At 41.2% G+C, this 20,738-nt stretch overlaps 1 protein-coding gene across 23 annotated transcripts in view; it reads right to left on the bottom strand.

Moving 5' to 3' along the window:
• Positions 1-20,738, bottom strand: part of scrib (scribble planar cell polarity protein) — a 71,403-nt gene that overhangs the window by 27,514 nt on the left and 23,151 nt on the right. For 21 of the 23 annotated variants that reach the window (XM_044175895.1, XM_044175901.1, XM_044175903.1 and 18 more), the window contains exons 2-19: positions 15,819-15,936; positions 14,321-14,399; positions 13,595-13,684; positions 13,131-13,187; positions 12,632-12,695; positions 11,635-11,709; positions 11,278-11,422; positions 10,061-10,179; positions 9,712-9,911; positions 9,176-9,342; positions 8,528-8,655; positions 8,142-8,264; positions 7,670-7,855; positions 7,118-7,480; positions 5,191-5,253; positions 2,243-2,332; positions 2,074-2,151; positions 1,652-1,969 (exon numbers count right to left, since the gene is read on the bottom strand). In XM_044175895.1, the coding sequence (XP_044031830.1) occupies positions 1,652-1,969; positions 2,074-2,151; positions 2,243-2,332; positions 5,191-5,253; positions 7,118-7,480; positions 7,670-7,855; positions 8,142-8,264; positions 8,528-8,655; positions 9,176-9,342; positions 9,712-9,911; positions 10,061-10,179; positions 11,278-11,422; positions 11,635-11,709; positions 12,632-12,695; positions 13,131-13,187; positions 13,595-13,684; positions 14,321-14,399; positions 15,819-15,936 (2,463 nt within the window). The remainder of the gene's footprint in view (positions 1-1,651; positions 1,970-2,073; positions 2,152-2,242; positions 2,333-5,190; positions 5,254-7,117; positions 7,481-7,669; positions 7,856-8,141; positions 8,265-8,527; positions 8,656-9,175; positions 9,343-9,711; positions 9,912-10,060; positions 10,180-11,277; positions 11,423-11,634; positions 11,710-12,631; positions 12,696-13,130; positions 13,188-13,594; positions 13,685-14,320; positions 14,400-15,818; positions 15,937-20,738) is intronic. The other 2 variants (XM_044175896.1, XM_044175899.1) reach the window with 2 other exon arrangements.

The following is a 20,738-nucleotide window of genomic DNA, read 5'->3' as shown; positions in this document are numbered from 1 at the left end:
TTTTTTTTTTTTTTTTTTAAGAACTACAGATAAAAGAGATGTTGCTAATATCCTGCCTGTGTGTCACATTAGACAGGGTCAGTGGTAAAAGGGTCTGGTGCAACAGGCTGCAATGCTGCGATGAATCAGTGTGCTAACTGTGAGCTGTATAGAAGAGGGGGCTACCAGTGTGGATCTGAGCCAAAAATAGAAACCCTTAATTCATTACCACTGGCACACTTTCTAGAGGTAGTTCTGAGATATTATCAGCACACAATGCCACAAACTGTTGTACAAATAAACAAACAAACCCACACATACATTACAACTGAATAACAGCATAGTATTTGATCAGTAAGACACATTAGGACTCTACAGCACAAGGAGCTTATTAAAAACCATGACTCCTGAGACATATTGTCCCTTTGCTCAGACAAATTACACAATTTAGTTTAACCAAATAAAACCTAGCTGAACTGCTAGTCCACCTCACCAAAACAAAATGTGTAAACACATGCAGGAGAAAAGTCTACTGCACCTTGTCCTCAGATCAACTAACAACCAGCCAAGTCACTGCATCCATTTCAAAAATCTTTTGAAAGAGAGGCAAGACTTACAGTCAGACCTGCCTCAATCCTAAGTTTATGAGTCCTTTCCTCTTTGTGGGCTCGTTGAGCTATGTGAGTTGCAATGCAGTATTGCGCTGGCCCAAATATACACCTCACCCAGTCCAATTACAGTGGACTTATCAGGTGTCAAGGCTGGCTATTCATATCTCCGTCTCCCTGGTGATGACTGTAAACGCTGCGGCTGGAATAGACGCTGTTAAAAGACAGTTACTGCAAACACTTTGTGACCCAACTTCCCAACTTCAAGACCAAACCTGCCATTTAGTGACTGTATGGTAGATTGTGTCTTAAGCTTTAGATCATCTTTCTCTTTCAACTGAAACCCAAATCGACTACAGACTTTAATTGGATGCAATTGTCAGATTTGTACTTTTGCTGGAAAGCGTTAAATATTCTGAATGTGTAAGTTGCCTTAGGCCAGGGCCTTTTAAGTATGTGAAAATGCCATGCTATTAATCTGTCAATTATTTATTATATTACAAGCAATGTATTCAAATTGCTTGTTTAAACCAAAGATATTCAGTTGTACATGACAAAGTAAAGCATTAAATCCTCAAGTTTGACAAACTGGAACCTGCGAATATTTTTGCTAGAAAAATGACCATTAACTAATTATCAAAATAGTTGCAGAACATTTTTCTGTCAATCTACTAACTGATTAATCAACCAACCAATCGTTCCAGCTCTAAATTCAATATCATTATGTATCAACTTTCAGTGAACTGTGTTGTCATATTTAGTTTGTTTTGTTTGTTTTTTTAAAAGATACATTTTTGGACTTTTGCCTCCATTTGACAGGAACAGCTGAGGAGAGACAGGAAATGTTGGAGAGAGGGGATGACCCGCAGCAAAGGGCCACGGGCACACACACACACACACACACACACACACACACACACACACACACTAAAAGGTCTTTCTACTCTTCATTGATGTCTTTGCTCTTCATCTCAAGTAGATTAGAGGATGCTCTCCATACCCGTTACAAATACGTAGTCAATGTTTAGTCACAGTGGTGTTATGGGTGTGTTCACATGTCTCACCGTGTCTCCTGTGCGGTAGGGCGTGGAGCCTTTGCCGCCTGCGATGCTGAATCCCAGTCCCTTGTCGTTTCGGATCAGGCAGGTGGAGAGCCGCTGTTGAGGCCCGCTGGGAGTCGTCTCCAAGTTGAAGGCTAGGCCACTGCTCCGTCTCTCCCGCGGGAAGTAGTCGTCCTCTGGCCTCAGTGGCGTGGTGGTGATGGCGTTCTCTGGCTCCACCATACGCTCCCGCAGCACCGTCATGGACACTGTAGCACCAGAGCTACGAAGAGCTTCAACTGCTGTGTGATGTTCTGCTTCATGGAGGTCCACTCCATTCACCTGAGACAAACAGACAGAGAGAATGACTGACTAGCAACTCTTTCTTCTGTTTTATAGTAAGATGTTTAATCAAAAGGTATTGCAAAAGACAAAAAATGCTTTACCTCTAGGAGTTTGTCTCCCACTTTAACCCCTGCTCTGGCTGCAGGACCTTCCTCAGATACCCTGGAGATGAAGATTCCCTGGACACACAAATAAAAAATTGTATTAATTTATATAATCTATGGCTTCACCATATTATCACCATATCCAGATTACAGGTACACATCTTACCTCGTCATCTCCTTTGTAAGGAGTAGATCCTTTCCCCCCAGCAATGCTGATACCTAGGCCGCCCGTTTGTCGCTGGATGGTCAAGGTGTGCTGCAAGTTAAGGAGGGGGAAGTCAGCATAACTACTAGTGAAACCCCTCTAAACACCACTTAGCTCAGGACAGATTGAGAGGGAGGCGAGCCCACAATGTTAATATTTATTTTTTGTGCCATTTACTTTCACATTAAAAACTTTATAATATATGTTATGGATGACCTCCCTCTTTCTGCCAGTAGGTGGCGTCAATTAATTCATCACAGCAGCATCCTGTCATCATGCCAACAGATGGATGGAGAGATACTTTGACTTGTCTGGAGCCTAATGTCAGTTAAGTGGATGATTTCGTGCCTTGAATTTTGCTTTAAAGACTTTTTGTAAGTATAAGGTAAAAATCAATTGTCATCTAACAGTAACCACTTAACTGTCAGTAGACTTCAGATATAAAGTGAACAAAAACAAACTGTATGAAGCCCTCTATAACTGGACTCACAGAGGCCTGACCCTTACTGAAAACATACAATGTGTCTTGTGTATGTATGGGAGAAGGGACTTTAAAAATGTGAGGTAAACACTAAATAAGTCGCAACAGACTGTGTATATTCAGTATACTTGCAAGCCATGCAAAAAGGGAGAGGAATGGAGACAGGTGGAAGGAAAAGGGAAATGTCAGGAGTAACAGATGAAAAGAGTGTGCTGTGTCCTGGATGTGGAGACGGTTTTGGAGTTGTAGTGTAGATACCCCAGCATTTGTTGTGATAATAACATTAATAATTTCTTAAACAAAGCAGACTTAAATACAATTGTCTTCGAGATCACTAATACTAAGAATAGAATTTTCATGCAATACTAAATGACACGTTTCTAACGACAACTTTCAGTACACATTTTCTTCACCAAGACTAAACAACATAGGTGAGTATTCATATAAAACACTATGAACAAAAACATGCTAAAATAAAAGATGTTTGAAAATGAAAAAAAAAAAAGATTAACAATGCAAATATTAAGTTTGTCATCTCCTACAATTTAAACAACATGACAGTCATATGCAATCTATACAGGTTTATAATATTAAAATTAGACTACTGAGAAGTAAACTTCATCCATCTTCATCAATCTGGAGCGCCTCCTCTGGTTGGTAGTTGAGTTACCTAGTATGTACCAAAAAATAAAAACAAAAAAAGACCTGGGAGGAAGCTAGAGAATCAGACTTGCCTCATCACAGTGCCACCAGCCCATTCATTCCAGGGCAACACAGCATGGACAGGGGATGAAAAGGAGCAAAGCAGCAGAAGCAGAGGAAAGGTACAGTAGCAGAGACGTAGTGTGGCAGAATCTGATGCTGGGATTTATATTATTACTGAGTCTACAGTTTTAGCTATTTGGGGCATTGCCAGCAATTTAGGAAAAAATGGCAGGATGAAAAATAGGTACACAACCACATGCCCCCATATATATATATAAATATTTTAGAGATATGGTTCAACACATCTGTGGGCATCCAGGGTACTAATGAGTACTTGGGAGGGTCAGGGTTTCCAACAAATTAATAATATTTGGCAGGGAGCCCAAAGAAAGCATTTGTTGTTTCAAGTGCTGTGCCATGTGCAAAGCTTGTTTAATCTGTTTAAATTTAATGGCCTAACACTGCAAAAACACCTCACATGGGTGGTTGATTCTACATTACATGCACTGATATGGCCATTACCAAAAGTCAAGCAGAATTATAGACTATACTGTTATTCAGATACAAGATGTATTTGATATTTACTGTTTATTCAGTAGATGGCCAAATAAAACTCAGATTAAACATAATAATTGTAACTAACAGACTTTTGTGAGGACATAAAAAAACAAAAAGGACTGCTCCAACCTCGTGACAAATATTGTCAATATTGTAATATTGACAATTATTAGTTGTTATTTTAAAATGCTGTAATTAATGGTAAGTCATATGTTCACTGTAACTCCTTGTGGATAAGAACTATGGTGGATCACCTTTGAAACTGACAATGTTGCAAGAGCGGTACAATAAAAGAAGCAGCTGCCATGGTGAACTTGCAAGATGAAGTGCTGCATTACTAGCTCTCAACAAAGTTGCTGGTGGTACGCCCGGCACGCAACATTATGTATGGAAATTTTGCACAAGTCCATTGACTGAGTGACTTCCCACAGATGCACAAATACTGTCCTAATGGATTCAAACATTAAAGATGATTGATTAATCATTAATTAACGGTTATTATGGCCTTTCATGGTAGCATTAACTGACTGAAGTAGGCAAGGTCTGAAATTAAGTCTATAAGATGTGAGGGGCGAGGGAGTTGTGGTTTATTACCCCTAAGCCCAGTCTAAAAGATGTGTTGAGTTTACCTCTTTAAATACAGCTGCATGTTATAATGCGTTTGTCACATAATGAGTTCTAACCGAAAAGAAATAGTTAGCCAGTGTGCAAAAGTTAGCCAATGCTAACCACAGTGAATGATCAAATACTAAAGGATGTTGACCTTGCTAACTGAAGGATACATGGATAAAACAGATTTTTTTTATTTTATTGTCATCAATTTGTCAATGTCTGAAAAGCTAGTCTAATTTCCCAGGATGCACTCAAACACAGCACATTTTTTAAACCTCATTGCAAGTTTACTCCCACCATGTTGTGTTCCTACTGTCCGATGAAAAAACAATAAATGTAATAAATGAAACATGGTTACTTCATTCCTGCATCAAGGTTCTGCCACACCGGCCATCTCATAAATGAGTTGTGGTTAGGGGGTCCCTAGTGATTGGCTCGGATTAACCGTGGATTTCTGTGGGTACTTTCTCTACCTCTGAATACAGGTGGGTGAATGAGTGGGTGAGTAGGGGACACAAAGAGACAGACTGGACGGGAAAGAGTATGTACAGACCTCTTCCTCCTCAATTCGAGCAGGTTCAATCAGCAGATTATTGACTTGATCAAATGACACCCCCTGTTAGGACAGGAACCAGCAAGAGGCATGCGGATTAGTCAGGCCAAAATAAAAATATGCTCACACGCATACTAAAAAACAAAAGAAAAAAAAACAAAACCCAACACTTTCTCACACTTTCCGTAAACTTCACCAAACACACCCAAACGCTCCCATGTCTGCTTGCAGGTTGTGGGACTTCCAAGTCCACTGGCATGGACCACCTTGAAGCAGAAGCAATCCCACACTCACTCCCCAGCCACCAGAAGCAAATACAGGCAGAGATGGAAAGACAAGACCAAGGAGCTGAGCTACAGTGCAAAACACACAGGGTAGAGAGAGCGGACAAGAGAAGGCAAAAGCTCCCATACCAGAATAAGCCCAGCCTCCACACCACAGAAAGCAAATTCCTCCAGTTGCAAGCTTTAATTTCTTTTTGTAAAAAGAAAAACTGCACAAGGTTGTAGTACACTTTCAGCCTACAACATATCTAACAGATGACTTACAGAAAGTTCAACAAAAATGAAAAACGGAACAATAATAAAAATATTTGTCTTGCTGAATTTGATTAACAAGAACAACGAAGAATCTTACTCTCTACAATAATTTAAACATCCCATAAAAGATTATTATCATATGACACAAAAACGAGGCTTGTTGGATCTCACATTCCAGCTCTGCCAATATATGTTCTGGTTGGTCTGAGGTCAGCCACACAAACAGACCCACATTCATAAACACACATACACAAAACAGATTTGGTGATGATGTTTGATCAAAGTGTTAAAAAGGATTTCTACAATCAGCATGATAAATCAAAATACTTCATAAAGTCTCCCCAAAATACTAATGATCGATATGGAGATTAATTTTCATAAGCAGCATCGGAGCAGACTTCACTCACTCCAGTCATACTTACAAGCACACACACACACACAGTTATAAGAGCAGAGTGTGAAAATATCATTATTCAATTAAAGTCAGGAGATGTCTGATAAATATGGTGAGAAGTTTAGTGCTGAAGTAGACCAGTGTTGTGCAAGAAAGGCCTGCAGCTGCTTGTGTGGAAGGGACATTATTATTATTATTATAATTATCATGTGACATCAAATAATTCATATCTGGTATGATATTTGTGAATAAACAAATATCAAGCTTTCTCATGTGGAAAGACAAAAGGTTTAAAATGCATGTAAAAAGTGTGATAATATCTGTACATTTTTGTTTGTGTGTCAAAGAAATCTAAATGATGTGAGGGATTGGAGAGTATTATCAGCAATGACATGTGAGTGTTTATAGGCATTTGGTGAAGGACATCTCGTCTTTGGGACAGAGCAAAGACAAAGCAAAGTTCTGAGGGAGCCATTCGTTCTGAGGCGAGGCGCTGTTGGAGAGTTTGTGGTTGAACCACAAAATCAACTCCTGAGAAAAACACTCCCCTTGATTTACAGCTCAAGGGTAGACGTCTTCATTTCCACATTGACCCTGCATGCAATGCCACACTCTTAATAAGTGCTAGCAGCCCACTCCAAACTGAATGCAACTTGCAAGGTGGTAAGGGCACTCTATGCATACAGTATTAAGTGTTTGCATAGAGGCAATGAGCAAGCAAAAAATATATTCAATTCAAATATATTCTTACAACATGAATAGAATATTTTAAGCATAAAATAAGCTAATTAACTGATTTGGTGTGTGATGTACCTATGATATAACTTCTCTGCATTCTGCATGTCCTGTAGCACTTACTTATATAAAGACTATATTTCTACATATGTGTATAAGTGCAGGTGAGGAAAATAATGTTTTTCTACTTATAATATGTAACAATTCCTACCCAGCTAACCTCCACTGCACCCTACCAGTGCTGGGATCTCTCTTTTACCTTTACTTGACTGGAGTTGACCTGGAGCCGGCTGTCCTCAAGCTCCTCCATTCTGTGATGGTGCTGAGGAGTGCATACACTTTGCTCTTCCTCATCCTCGTCCTCAGCAGCCTGTGTCGCAGAGTTGAGGCCGTCAGGACTGAAGCCCTGCAGCAGCGCAGCCACGGCCTCGGGCTTGGGCAGCTTGGTGATCTTGAAGTGCTTCTTGTAGTGTGGCGTGTCTTTTCTGATCAGACGCTGCTTCTCTGCGGGGAAAGCCGGCCTCTCGTCTTCCTCGTCACTCCTCTCACCATCTTCACCGTCCTCCTCGTCATCCTCATCCCCACCACGGAAGATGGGCTCCTCTGCAAAGTGCACAGTAGGCTGGAGAAAAGAGGGGTTGAGATTGAATTAGTTAAAAAGGGGGGGACCACAGCAAATATTCTTTCAGTTAGAAGGATTGTCTGCTGGGGAATTGTCTTTTTCTTAAAAATAAGATTTTCCTATTGGTTCCTGTTTTAGCTAATATAAACATATTCACAATGTTATGGATAAGAGGTTTTAAATATTCACCTCAATGTACTCCACCTCCATTTCATCCAGCTCTTCCTCCTCCAGAGGGGAGTGGCCGTCTACAAGGTCCTCCCTCTGCGAGGCTGCAGTCACATTTTGCCTGTCCTCATGAGAGGTGGCCGACAGTGTGCTATTGGACACCTGGGAGTCACGGCTCTGATTGGAGAGGTCACTGAGCCGCTTCTCCTAAAACCCAAAGCATCAGTTTGATTAATTCAAGATCACCAGTGAATAATTATGCAAAACTGGAGTGAAATTTCTGTTTCATTTTGTGCATAGTGAGGTCTGTAAAGGTAATGTAAAGGTAACAGTGTGAAAATAGAGTGAAAAACTGCTTTTTGTTTACTTCCTACAGTAGCAGGTGATTTATGTCACAAGCCAGAAAGTTTACTACACAAAATTAAATCTCTACATGATAACTGGCTGCTGACAGACTTGACACAATAATCATTATACAGTATAATGTATGCACCTGTGGATCAGGAGACTCTTCTCCATCAGGTCTAGATGTGTAAGCTTCATTCCTCCTCTCCTCAATCACCTTCTTCATCACCTTCAGCTCACTTGGGTGCGGCGTGGCTCTGCGCTGAAGACCCTGAAACAAAAACAAAAAGCAGATTAAAAACATGAATTCGGTAACATGCTTTGGTCAGTCATAACCTTGATCAAGCACACAAAATAGTCAGATGACTTTGTGACAATAAAAAGATAATTTGTCAATCACAATTAGCTAAAACAAACAACAACAGAGGTGTACAGTATCGATGCTGATAAGTAGGAGGGCAAAACATGAAAATGATCTGAGTAAAATGACATAAAGAGGACATTAAGTGACACTGTGTTGTTGTGTTTCCTCACTCTGCGCTCTGCAGCAGCCTCATCATCCTCCTCCTCAGCCTTGGTCTCTTCCTGGAACTGAATGACTGAGACTCGGTTCAGGTTGCTGTCTGTCCAGCTGTCATCCACACTGTTCTGCAGTAAGTTCTCTGAGGAAAATGAAGGAAAAATGTTGAGGAGAGAAAGATGTCAAAGTTTAAAAGTAATGGACAGCTTCAAGAACAGATTCTGTAAAGTCTCACAATCCATATGTGGCTTTATGAGCTACGAACTAGTTAGCCAATTCACTAAAAACTATATAAAAACAAATTGTAAATCTCCACAACACCACTACTAGTTAATACAGCGAATAAGTTAGGCATACTACAAATCTTAGTATTTTAGCAGTTATATATTCAAAGTAAGATTTAAGCATCAATTTGTTGAACAGATATGACTCAAAAACATGCTATGACTTATTAAAATATAAAATCATGTAAAAACTAATACTACTGTGATTTAACTAATATTACTGTTATTTATGATAAGTTGGATAAGCCACATGTAGAGAACATTTAAATGTCTTACACATTTGAATGACTGACCAAGACTTTTCCTATATATGTCTAATGAAAAACAATAACAAACCAAACCAATTAAAACACATTGCATTATCTAAGTGCTACTCACCTAGGCTCGAAGAAGGCTGCTGGGGCAGCAAATAGCAGGTCAACACCTTCTCTCCTGTGCGCTCGTCATCCTCTGTCTGGAACTTGAGCATTGGCTGTGACTGGTTCTCTGCAAGCCACATGGCCTTCAGATTGAGGTTTGTCAGGGCAAAAGGCAGGTTTTGTAATCTGGACAAAAGAAGGGATGAGGTTAAGATGAGCCACAACATTTCCTTTTCAGTAACTAAAAATAAAACATCACCAACCAAATTGATGATCACAAAACTCAATTCAAAGAAACTCTAATTCAATATATCAGGACGTGCACTGATAAATAAACTCTAAGAAAAACAAAATCACTGGAATAAACCTCAATCTTGCAGAAACCACGCTCCCTCTTGATCACATTAAAAGGTCAAAAGTGGAGGAGCAATCTGTCTGCAGGATGCTGGTAACACCAAAAGTCCATTTTGGCATAGGCATTGTATTTAAATCTTTAACCTTGGCATGAAAAGCTGCTGTGTATTATTTACAGTTCGGGGTATTAAGTGAGGTTACCTGTTTCCAGCCACATCCAGCACATGCAGCTCAGTGGCATCTGCAAGCTCAGCAGGCAGTTTGCCCAGGCAGTTGTCTCTCAATGAGAGAACGTTGAGGCTGGCACAGCCGCCCAGCTCTTTGGGAACGCTGCCCAAACGGTTGCGGTCTACATTCAGGTTGGTCAGCTTCTTCAGCTTGCCCAGCGAGCGAGGAAGTGACTTTGAGGGAGTGAGACAGAAGCCGTTAATAATCAGCGAAAATGATAATGAAGATTAACAGCTGTTATTTGGTCTTAAGTATTAATGGGCATACATAAATCCCAAATGGGTTAGTGCAAGGCTGCTGTGAGTGGTTTATATCTCCCTACCTGTAAAAGGTTCTCTGTCAAGACGAGTTCTGTGAGGTTTTCACACTCTCCTATTGAATCAGTCAGGTGGGTCAGTCTATTCTGGTCCACCTTCAAGATGGACAGCTGTTTCAGGCAGCCTGGACACAAAACGCAATACCCGTTAACAAAACATAATACCATTTTTACAAACTGCAGCAATAAGACACCAACACTAGATGTGACATGTTGAGATTTTATTTTATTTTTTATATATGCGCCGATGAACTAAAAACATAAAAAGAGATAACAAGCTGCTGGTATGGCTTGTGCAACTCTTCACTGGCATTATTTTTCCAGTAGAGGGCAGTGCAGTTCTTATTTAAACAGAGCACTGTCTCCTGCAGACAGTGGGCCTGCCCCAGGGTTTCCTTAATCTACTGCTGCCTAATTAGATGGCAAACTTTCCAAGTACCAAAAATATACACATTGATCACAGACAGCACAAGGGGAAAAGAATAACTTTTAACACACTAATTAGTAATAGTTCTTTCATGTCACCAAATATTAGCCTTATTTCTGTCTTACTGTTTGAGAAACACTTGACAATATTCTAATATATGTAAAATGACACTTTCATGAAATGTGAGGATGGTTATAATAGAGATGACAGCAAATGTTGCTACTTCATCATTTATTTATTTATTATTGATAGTGTCTGATGCTATTTCTGACACAATTTTACTGACATTTGTCATTTTGTTCAGATGAACTCGAGCCCTCTCGACATATTTGAATGGAGCCAGACACAGCGGGTGGTACCAACGCAGGGGCTCCAGCAAAACAACGCAGGGTCGTCCAGCAAAAAAGTTGAACCAGGCTCAACTTTATGTGCAAAGCAACGCAACGCAACATCATCTGGCAAGGCGCTGCGTTGGCCAATCAAATGCATTCCTGGTGGATTATTTTGTAACGTGAACGCCATATTTCTACCTCGCAATCGTTGTGATGAAAGATAAAATAGTTGCTTTCCAGAGTTGTAAAATCTTGTCTGTGAGTATTACAAATTGTTGTGCAGTGTTTTGGCTTCTGATAAGCCTTTAAACACATAATCTGTTATTCAAACTGAACTTCCTGGATCGTATTTCATATCTCACTGGTACCTTAAACAGGCCCCCACCAACACAGCCCACTGCACTGTTTTCAGTCTGAATCCCTGCTAATACAACGATTCTCTCTTTCCCCCTTGTGTCTCTCACCTATGCTGTCTGGGACGACCTCCAGCAGGTTCTGTGTGAGCAGCAGGTCAGTGAGAGCCAGGAGGCCTTTTAGCTCTGAGGGAAGCTCCTCCAGACGATTCTCGGACACATCCAGACACACCAGTCTCCGGAGGTTCCCTAGCTCCTATACACACACACACACACACACACAATAAATATCACTTGCAGTGAGCCATAGAGGCACAGTACAACCATTACCTTCACCACGAAAACAAAGCAAAGAAACATGCTAGTGGAAGTTCATTCTACATATGTGTAATGTAGTTTTATAAAAATTCAGCGCAGAGTTCTTGCAACAGGGCAGCTTTAAAAACATTTGTATTAAACTGTACTTACTGGTGGTAATGAGGACAACTGGTTACGGTCTAGCCATAGCTCCCTCAGGTTGGGGAGAGCACCGAGGGTGTCCGGCTAAGAGATGGGAAGAAGTAGAGCGAAGGAGAGGAGGGAGAGCATTGGGGCACGTTTATTATTTTTGTTAATGTTTGAAGTGCAAAGCCAGGGACTGCATGCTCTAATCAACACACACAACTATGAGTGGAAATCTGCTCCATTTGAAAACTTTGAGAGGGTTCAGCAAACAGAAATTACGTGCCTTTAACACACATGCACGTAGAATTGGATGATTAAAAAGGCATCTGTCATCCACATCAAATTTTTTAATGTCAGTATGTGGTAGAACACTAAGATTCACAATTTTTAGTTTGACAAAAATTTTAATCTGAATTGATTTGTCCGATTTTCTATCTGCTGTTAATAGATCGATAACATCAAGAAACATGCTCTTTAAATATAGTTCTTTTGTTGAAGCTACAAAATCCATTCAGTAAACATGCATTTGTTTGCAATCCTGTGCTCACTGGACTGAAGTCACCTAAAATTATCTCAAATAGAAGTCCAAGTGACAAATTAAATTAAGGAGAATGCAGGCAGGCAAGGTTTCATTATAATGTCAACTATTTGCTTTGACTCTGCCCATGTCAGGTCATGAGACACTGTTTACCCTGTCATACTGAGACAGGAAGGCGTTCTCCAGCTTAAAGCAACACTCACTGCAAGGTATAGTGCATGCACGGCCTCAGGTCTAACCGACCGGCTCTGCCGTGTTTGGTGAGGTAAACATGGTTTGGGCCAAAATTATTGTGGTGGGGATGTGAGAAGGATATATGTGATGCATGTCACTCTGTGTGTGCTGCACTAGCAGTGCAAATATGAAATAGATTATTTTCAAAAGGCACAACTGAGGGTGTTGTTTGAGCACTCAACAGTAAAATGAATTATCTAGTGTATAAATTATTACATGGTTAAAGGGGATGATGAGTTGTTGACTTACCAAAACATCCAGTTCATTGCTGCCCAGGTCCAGCTGTTCCAGTTTCACCAGGAAAGAGAGTGACCTGAATACGTACATATAATAGCACATACAGTAAGTCACACAAATATGCACCCTGAAAGACCAAAGAGCAGAGCTTTGCAAATGATTACAACATACCGTTCATTCACATGTACTGAGATATGCAAAGAATGTTTTAAACCTATGTCGCTATATGTAACTTGGAGTTTCTGTCATGTTCTTCCACACTGCTATAAATGTCTTTCCTAAAACTATTGCATTTGTAGGTGTGAGTGGGTCTAACTAAAGCTCAAGTTGAGTATAATGCTGATGTGTAAAAGTAATACAAGGAGTAACAATGGCAACAATTCCTATTGTATTGCGGGATCATTGTCATCTTGCATTGTCAATAGGCGCTTGTTGTGCTTGATGGAGATGGTTGGGAATTAGATAAGAGACCGAGCCCTGCATATGTACGCTGGAGGGAGATGACACTTACGTGGGCAGAGACTTCAGCAGGTTCTCCCTGAGCTCCAGCGTCACCAGGTTGGCCAGGCTATAAAAGGAGGAGTGGCGGTGAAAAGAAGGCAAGAAAAAGAGGAAGAGGGGTAGGTGTTGGCAGGCGTTGAGAAGAGAGGAGGGAGTAAGAGAGGAAAGGCAGGTTGGTTAGTCAGATGGCAGGTCTGTTCGTCTGGGCTGCCTGACATGGCGAGGGGCTCCTCCATCTGTCTGAACACAGCAGTGGCCCAGAGCCCAGAGCCCAGCTGCCTCAGAGCCCACTGGGCAACAGAATTACACTCCTTGAAAACCTGCTCAGTCTCCTCCTCCTTAAAATGTATTATACAATAAAAATTCACTTATGAAGACACGACAACAGTTTCTTTTAACTACCCAAGAGAAAAACTAATTTTACCCCATCAAATAATCTGCCATGAGCCATTCTGCATGTGCATGTGTACATACTTTCCAATGTCGTTGGGCAATGTCTGCAACGACACGTCATTGAGTGCCAAGTGAGCCAGCGCTCGGAGCTGAGTGAAACCATCCGGCAATCTGAAGCAGAAAAAAGGAGAAAAAATAGTGTAGAGAGAATCTTGTTGTACAACGCATGGGATCACTTGACTCTCTCTCACACACACACACACACACGACTATTGGCCCTTTATATATTCCCATCTGTTAAAGCATTCAGCGTCAAAGCTCTTGTGAGTCGTTCCATTGCTTTTCTATAGGAGGAAGTTGAAAGGTGAAATACAAACTTAGACATCACTGATTGGGGATGTGGTCAGACATGCAAGTTTTTAACTCACAGAGCAATGCAACAGTGACTTTATATAGGGATATCCATAGGGATTAACTAGTATCCATTTTAGGTTAACATGATACGTATGTTTCGTTCACATAATGTGCAAAATTATTTCTTAGCAACTGAATAATTTCAAGAATTGCAGTTACAAATCAGCTAAAGTGCAGACTGTGCATTCAAATACATAAAGGCAATATGATTTACTGGATGTTTAAAATAGGAAAGCACACAAAGCAATTAGAGCACACAAATGACACTTATCATGCTTTGTTTAATTTTTCAGAGCTGTACTGCTTCTCTCCCCCCTTTGTTGCATTTGGGCAAACATCATATTTTCTCAGAGTGATGATGAATATAGTGATGGGCTGCTCCCATGCACTTACCTGGACAGGGGGTTTCCACTGAAGTCTGCGATCTCTAAGGCCCTGCAAAACTTAATGCTCTCGGGGATCTCAGGAATGTCTGCAGGAGAAAAGAGGAGGTGGGGGGGACAGGAGTCAGCACCATGGAAACACAGATGTACAGCGGGGGGGGTTCCATATTCTGTGGAGCAAATAATTTTAAGTTCCTTGTAATCACAACCAGATGGAGCAGGGAAGTGAGAGAAAGAAATGGAAAAATGAGAGAAAGAGAGATTGAAGCTGTACTAGAGAGGACATGGTCAAAGTGTACTATCAGATCTTCACCCCCCACATGTAAACCTTAGAGAGCAATCACACATTTTCTTTGATTATAGGGCTGTTTATTTTGCACCTGTTCTGTCTTTCATAGTCCCACTGCATTTTCAAACTATGTAGATTGGACTCTGTGTCAAAAGATCTGTGCAACAGTAAGTATATTGTACAATAAAGCAAAGAAACATATTGCTTGTATCATAATATGATTTACTTTGGTGTAAAATGGATCAATGCTTGCACTGTTAGTGGGCAACAGAATTGAGATAAAGGCAGCAAGGCAGTTCGATGACTACACCATACCCCCTTTTAGTTTGTACAGTAACAAATAGCTTAAAATGATGATGACATGAAGTTTTGCCTGCTTAGTCTGGTGCACATACAGAAGACACAAGAAGAAATCTGACCCACTGGCCTGATCAGGTGAAGAACTCTTACCAACGGATCCTGCAGTTGCAGGTTAAGAAATCCCTACTGAGCCGAGCAGCCTATGATGCTTATCTGGCTCAGCGTTGTCCTGCAGCAGGAGCAGGCAAGCAGACAGATGGGAAAGGTCCTTACAGGCCACTGCACACTGCTCCCACAGCACTTGATGCAGTGTGTAAGCAGAGCAGATGTCTCATATCTACCATGTAGGCCCTTCCTGCCACTGAGTATCAGTGTATATGTGTGCAGCATGCAAGGACACAGAAAGGGCAAGATATTTGTGTGTGTGTGTGTGTGTGTGTTTTACAACTGACGAGTTGCAGAAATTAAATAGCAACCCCAAATGAAATGAGTTTCACCTTAAGTCTCTATAACATGTATGTAATATTACCTTTGGCTGTATTATGGTGCTGAATTTCTTTCTTTGCTTGTCTTATAGGAATATTTTAAGGGCATGGAGATTCATGTTAGAATGTCTGTTGTGCCCAGGGGTAGACAGGATAATCTGGCAAAGAGGGCCAGCTAATATGTATCTAATGGCTGCTCCTAGTGTGTAGATTCTCCAACTGATTTGGCTATGCTCCTGTTGCTTAACACCACATAGCAGATATCATCTTTACAGACATAACCCCCTTGTTGTTTTGTGTGGTCTAGACAAGAGCGGAAAGTTATTTTAAAACATGTCTCTAAAGTAATTGTGTGTAATTGGGTGGTCTTACAAGCAGAGATTGTAGAGCAACTGATACAAGTGCACAGTGAACTTGTGCATGTATTCATGTACCATTTCTGGAGATGTCCAGTTCCACCAGCTGCATGAAGTTGGCCACCTCAGGAGGGAGTCTCTGGATCTCATTGTCACTCAGGCCGAGCTTCCGTAGGTTCAGTAGTCTGAAGAAAGGCTGTGGAGACACATCATACTATGTTAAATCAAAATCCTGCCAGGATGCATTAAATGACAATGTTTAACAATTAAATTTTGACGGTAATGCTACCAAATCTATAATACCATATACAGAAGTGGTAAAGCGGGGCTCGAGACTAACGCCTCCAGGACGAAAGGGATTTTTGTATGTGTGCATGTATAACTATCACTTAGCAAATGACAAACTCAACCGAGTGCTGACTACAGCGGAGCGCATCTTCTTATGCTGTTACTATAGTCATTATAGTGGCTGACTACTCAGCGCGAGACCTACAAAAAATATGAAGATTCTGAAACGTTCCCGCAGTACCGGTCCATCTACCCCCTCAATCACAAAGAATTTGCGGGCAGGACCTGACAAATATGTTGCACTGGTTACAGATCGAGCACATAATTTGATTGAAACAGTCTAGTCAGCTGCTTGCTCCTAGCTAGCTACCATTAGCCAGGTGCTACCCTAGCTGTGTATGAGTATATTATTTTCCCCTGATAATGCTACATTGTGAACAACAAATCTGTGTTGAAATCGGCAGGAGGAGAGCTAGTTAGCTGTTAGCAGCTGGTGGGCAGCAGAGTTCTGCGGTGTGTTTACAGCTAATGGAGCTAAACACTGGGTCCGCTCCATTTCAGTGCACTGCTTAACGACGAGGGCCGGGAAAACTGTTTAAATGGAGTGTATTCTGTCAGCCAGTGGCAGCAACCACGTAATTGTCAGCTGACAAAAAACAACGTCGGCCTATAGGGTAAAAGCCATGGTAGCTTTCCTAGTTAGTAGAGCTATTATAATAATTGCCAGCATGGACAGTAATCTTCACAATATGATTTTATGAAAGTCTGAATGACATCATCAGTGCTCTGTCTAATCAATCTCCCATGACGTGTTTGTATGGGCCATGTGGTCATGGTGACGTAAACGCCACTGCCGTGTTACTAAATTGTGTCTTCTTTTTTTTTCTTTTTTTTTTTTTTTTTTTTACAATTTACAGATAATTTTACGGTTTACATTCACTTCGGGACGGTTAAAATTGTTTTTCCAGTACGTTTCTGGGATGGTGGTGAAAAAAGTTAGTCTGGAGCCCCGGGTACACTGCAAATGCTTAATGAGTAGGGCCGCAACTTATTTTCATTATCAATTATCTGCCAATTTTTTGTTTTAATTAAATGTTTAGTCTATAAAACATCTGAAAATTGTGAAAAATGCCACAACTTCACAAGTTCCCAGAGCCATAACTGACATATTCAAATTGGGTATTTTTTTGTTGACTAACAGTCCAAAACCCGAAAACATTCAAATGACCACAATGTTGACAATTTTGCTTGGAAAATTACTTCAAATCAAATAAATCGATTACCAAAATGCTTACCGTCTATTTTTCTGTCATTTCAGCATTAATGACTGTAACCTGCAGTGTAACTGCAGGCTTGAACACGATATTTTGAGATTACTGTTATTAGTGTGCCTTAACTACAACTGTAAAGTGAACACACAAAATATATATTCAGATGGGGGCCATCTCCAGAACCAGTTTTAAAAACATTCCATCGCCATATTCCCAAAAACTCCTCACCATGACAACGCCAACCAAACAAAGTGGCTTTCGATAGGAGAGTTGGGGAGAGTGCTGTGGCTGTGGCTATGCCAAGTGCTTTCACAAGAGCCTGGTTGTTGGATGGGACAGCGTTCAGAAACATTCCTCCGCCAGCCGCACTGTGTGTGTCTGTGTGTCATCTGCCGTTAAGATGGACAGACAAGACAGGCTGGCGGGGAACAGCAAGAGTAACAGGCCAAACTATGCAGTTATTAAACCCTCAATCAGTCCTTGGTTCTGCAGCCCACAGAGGAGCCCACTGTCTGCCCTGTCAAAAGCCAGTCGACTTCTCAGGCACTGTAAGGAAGGAAGACTCTTGAGGAACTTGCAGACTTGGGTTTTCTGGGGCAGGAATTTGTATACACTCATTATTCAGGGATGCTTTCTGAACATAGGGTGCACAGATGTCTGCAAGCTTGGAGCCTAAACCTTAATTCAAATTAAACCTCAGGCTGTCAGCAAGGCCCACTGCTGAAAACAACCCTTGTGTGTCAATTACCAGAGATTAATATACTAAATTGAAGAATCCAAGCAATTTCTACTTCTGGGATTTAAAAATGTAGCACTGTTCCACTCCTGGTTCCTAGCTGCATAAACATGTAGTAAATCAAATAACACAAAACCTTCTTTGATGTGTATTGTCGGGTTTCTGCTTGACAAAAGTGTGAAAACACACACACACACACACACACACAATACAACATGCTGGGCGACAGCTCTACAATTACGCTGCCAAAGAGAAGAATGCTGCAGTTCAGCTCCACTCTGTTCCTCAATGATAGACATTTCCTGCTCTTAACTAGTTATGTGTATTGTATTTGGATGGGGAGTGAGGTGGCTACAGCGCCAAGGTTTTTCCCCAGAATTTGTTCTGAGTTTTCTGGCAATGCAAGACCGAGCTTGTCAGTACTTTCACAAGTTTCAATACTTCCCAGCATTTGACTGGTAGTTCATACTAGCCTCCCCACCCGAAGGAGAGTGAAATGGGGGGGGAGGACATAAATACAGGAAAGGACAGAGCCAGAGAGAGACAAAGAGGGTGTCGGCTCCCTGAGTAGCAGGACATCGGACAGGTATCAGATGACAGGAACAGGAAACAGGAGCTGTGGGCGACCATGTGACCGGGGCCAGGCCCAGATGGGAACCGGTCCCCAGGAGGCGAGGCAACCTTGCTGGCAGAACAGGTGACACTCAGAGATTGAAAGCCTCTCAAGGAAAGGGTGTGTTGAAAAACACACACCTGAAAACTCATGCTGCATATGCAAGAACACGCTTTTCAAAACATGTTAACTCCCCACAAATGCTAATGGAGCTTCAGGTTTTTCTTCAACTTCCCACAGTGAGGCAGTACTCTCATACCAAAGTATGCAAAGCTATACTACTGCTAATGGACAATCAACAATTTTTCCATCCAAGCTAAACCAATCACCTGAAACAAGCCTTTGCATCAATGCATTCCTCTCCTCTTGATATCGTCCAAAGCTCAATCAGTGATGAGGGGAAAGCTAGACAGTAATGCAATCATGCCTGTGATCAAGTAGTTATGAAAACTCACAAAGATGGCCATTCACTCCCGAGTGGCAGCTCACAGACAGGCCCGCTGGTGTTTTCCTAGGAAACAACTGTGATGCTGTACCCTGTTCTCAAACCAGCTTTACTACACAAAATAAGAACACCAAGATTTGATTTACAACATGTTTATCTTTTTAGTATCTTTCTGAGAACTTTTTCTGACAGTTTCTTTAGAACAGTCAATAACTGCCAATTCCATCAATGAAAACTGGACCTGATGTCCCCGCCGTTTCCCACCGACTTTCAAATTAAACAATGGAGAACCAACCGTGTTATACGGGTCAATGGGTCAATTGGAATAACAAGGGGGAGCAGTGGAATTTAGTGTACCGCCACCGTCTCTTCATTGTATTAGTGAGCTACAGCAGTCTGCTCAGTCACTGTGGGTAACCATTTGTAGAGTGAGGCAGCATGTTGGCGAGAACCAGTATTTCCTTCATAACTTTGCAACAGAGATGTTTTAATGAGCCCTTGTGAGAGTTGTTTGCTTAAGGAAGGGAGTGAAGCGGCAAAGAGGAGGATATAGTAGCGAAACAGAAAGGAGTGAGAGGGGAGGTGGGTAGATGATAGCCGTGTCAGCAGAGGGCAGTGTGGGGTCTCAAGAGCACGTATACAGCATACCAGTCAGCACAGCCCATTTGCAAACTATCATCAGAATACTATGCACAAGGTTTGCTCATGCGTAACGAAGGTGGATAATCAATTCTAAAGCCTTCAGAAATAAAAGCATGTTTCAGCTGTAAACAGCAAATAGCTGTTGTTTACAACTAAAACAAGGAACGAACGAGGAAACCAAGTATTGAAACTGGAAATCAATACTAGCCACCTGATAAGTGTTGATAAGTCTGTAAAATGTAGTAGGCAGTCTTTGTTTGAACAGTTGGTCCCCTTTTAAAGAACAAATAAAACATCAAATTGTATATGATCACTTGAGTAAAAAGCCTGCAGCCATGTTCCTTCTTAAACTGCTTTGAAATCCAGAGAAAAAAGTAATAGTGGTTAAGAGAGCTATGAGAACTGACACAGCTGAACAGATTCTGTTTAACATTGATAAGGTTTCACACAGGGGAGGATTGGGTCTGTGCAATATCCACAATGTGAGCAACTCAAGCTAGTGTGAAATGGGTTCTGTGGTGCGGGTACTTATTTGAGATATCCCTCATTATTATACAGTGAATGAAAGCCTTGTCACCCATGAGGAACCTGTGAGACAAAGAGCAGTGTACATGGTTCCCACACATTCTTAAACATCAAATTCAAGGACTTTTCAAGGACCTTTCAGGCCCAATTCCCTCAAATTCAAGGACCCAACACGGCCTAGTTTAAGACACGGATCAAGGTTAATTACTGTTAAACACTGAGCATTTTTATAATGAGAACTAGCAGGCTTCACAGAAGCTCACAGACAAATAAAAAGAGCGAGATGTTTGAATGTGTTGTGAATGTAAAAAAACAAACAAAAAAACCCCAAAAAATTCAAGCACTTTATTATATTATATACTATTTTCAAAAACATTCAAGGCCCTGAGTTTTTTCCCCCTCAAATTCACAAGGATTTCAAGGACCCATAGGAACCCTGAGTGTGTGTGTGTGTGTGTGTGTGTGTGTGTGTGTGTGT

The sequence above is a fragment of the Siniperca chuatsi genome, linkage group LG19, assembly GCF_020085105.1.
Source record: "Siniperca chuatsi isolate FFG_IHB_CAS linkage group LG19, ASM2008510v1, whole genome shotgun sequence".
Taxonomy (NCBI): Eukaryota; Metazoa; Chordata; class Actinopteri; order Centrarchiformes; family Sinipercidae; genus Siniperca; species Siniperca chuatsi.
The sequence above is the reverse complement of the archived record's forward strand: the minus strand, read 5'-3'. Positions and strand labels throughout refer to the sequence as shown.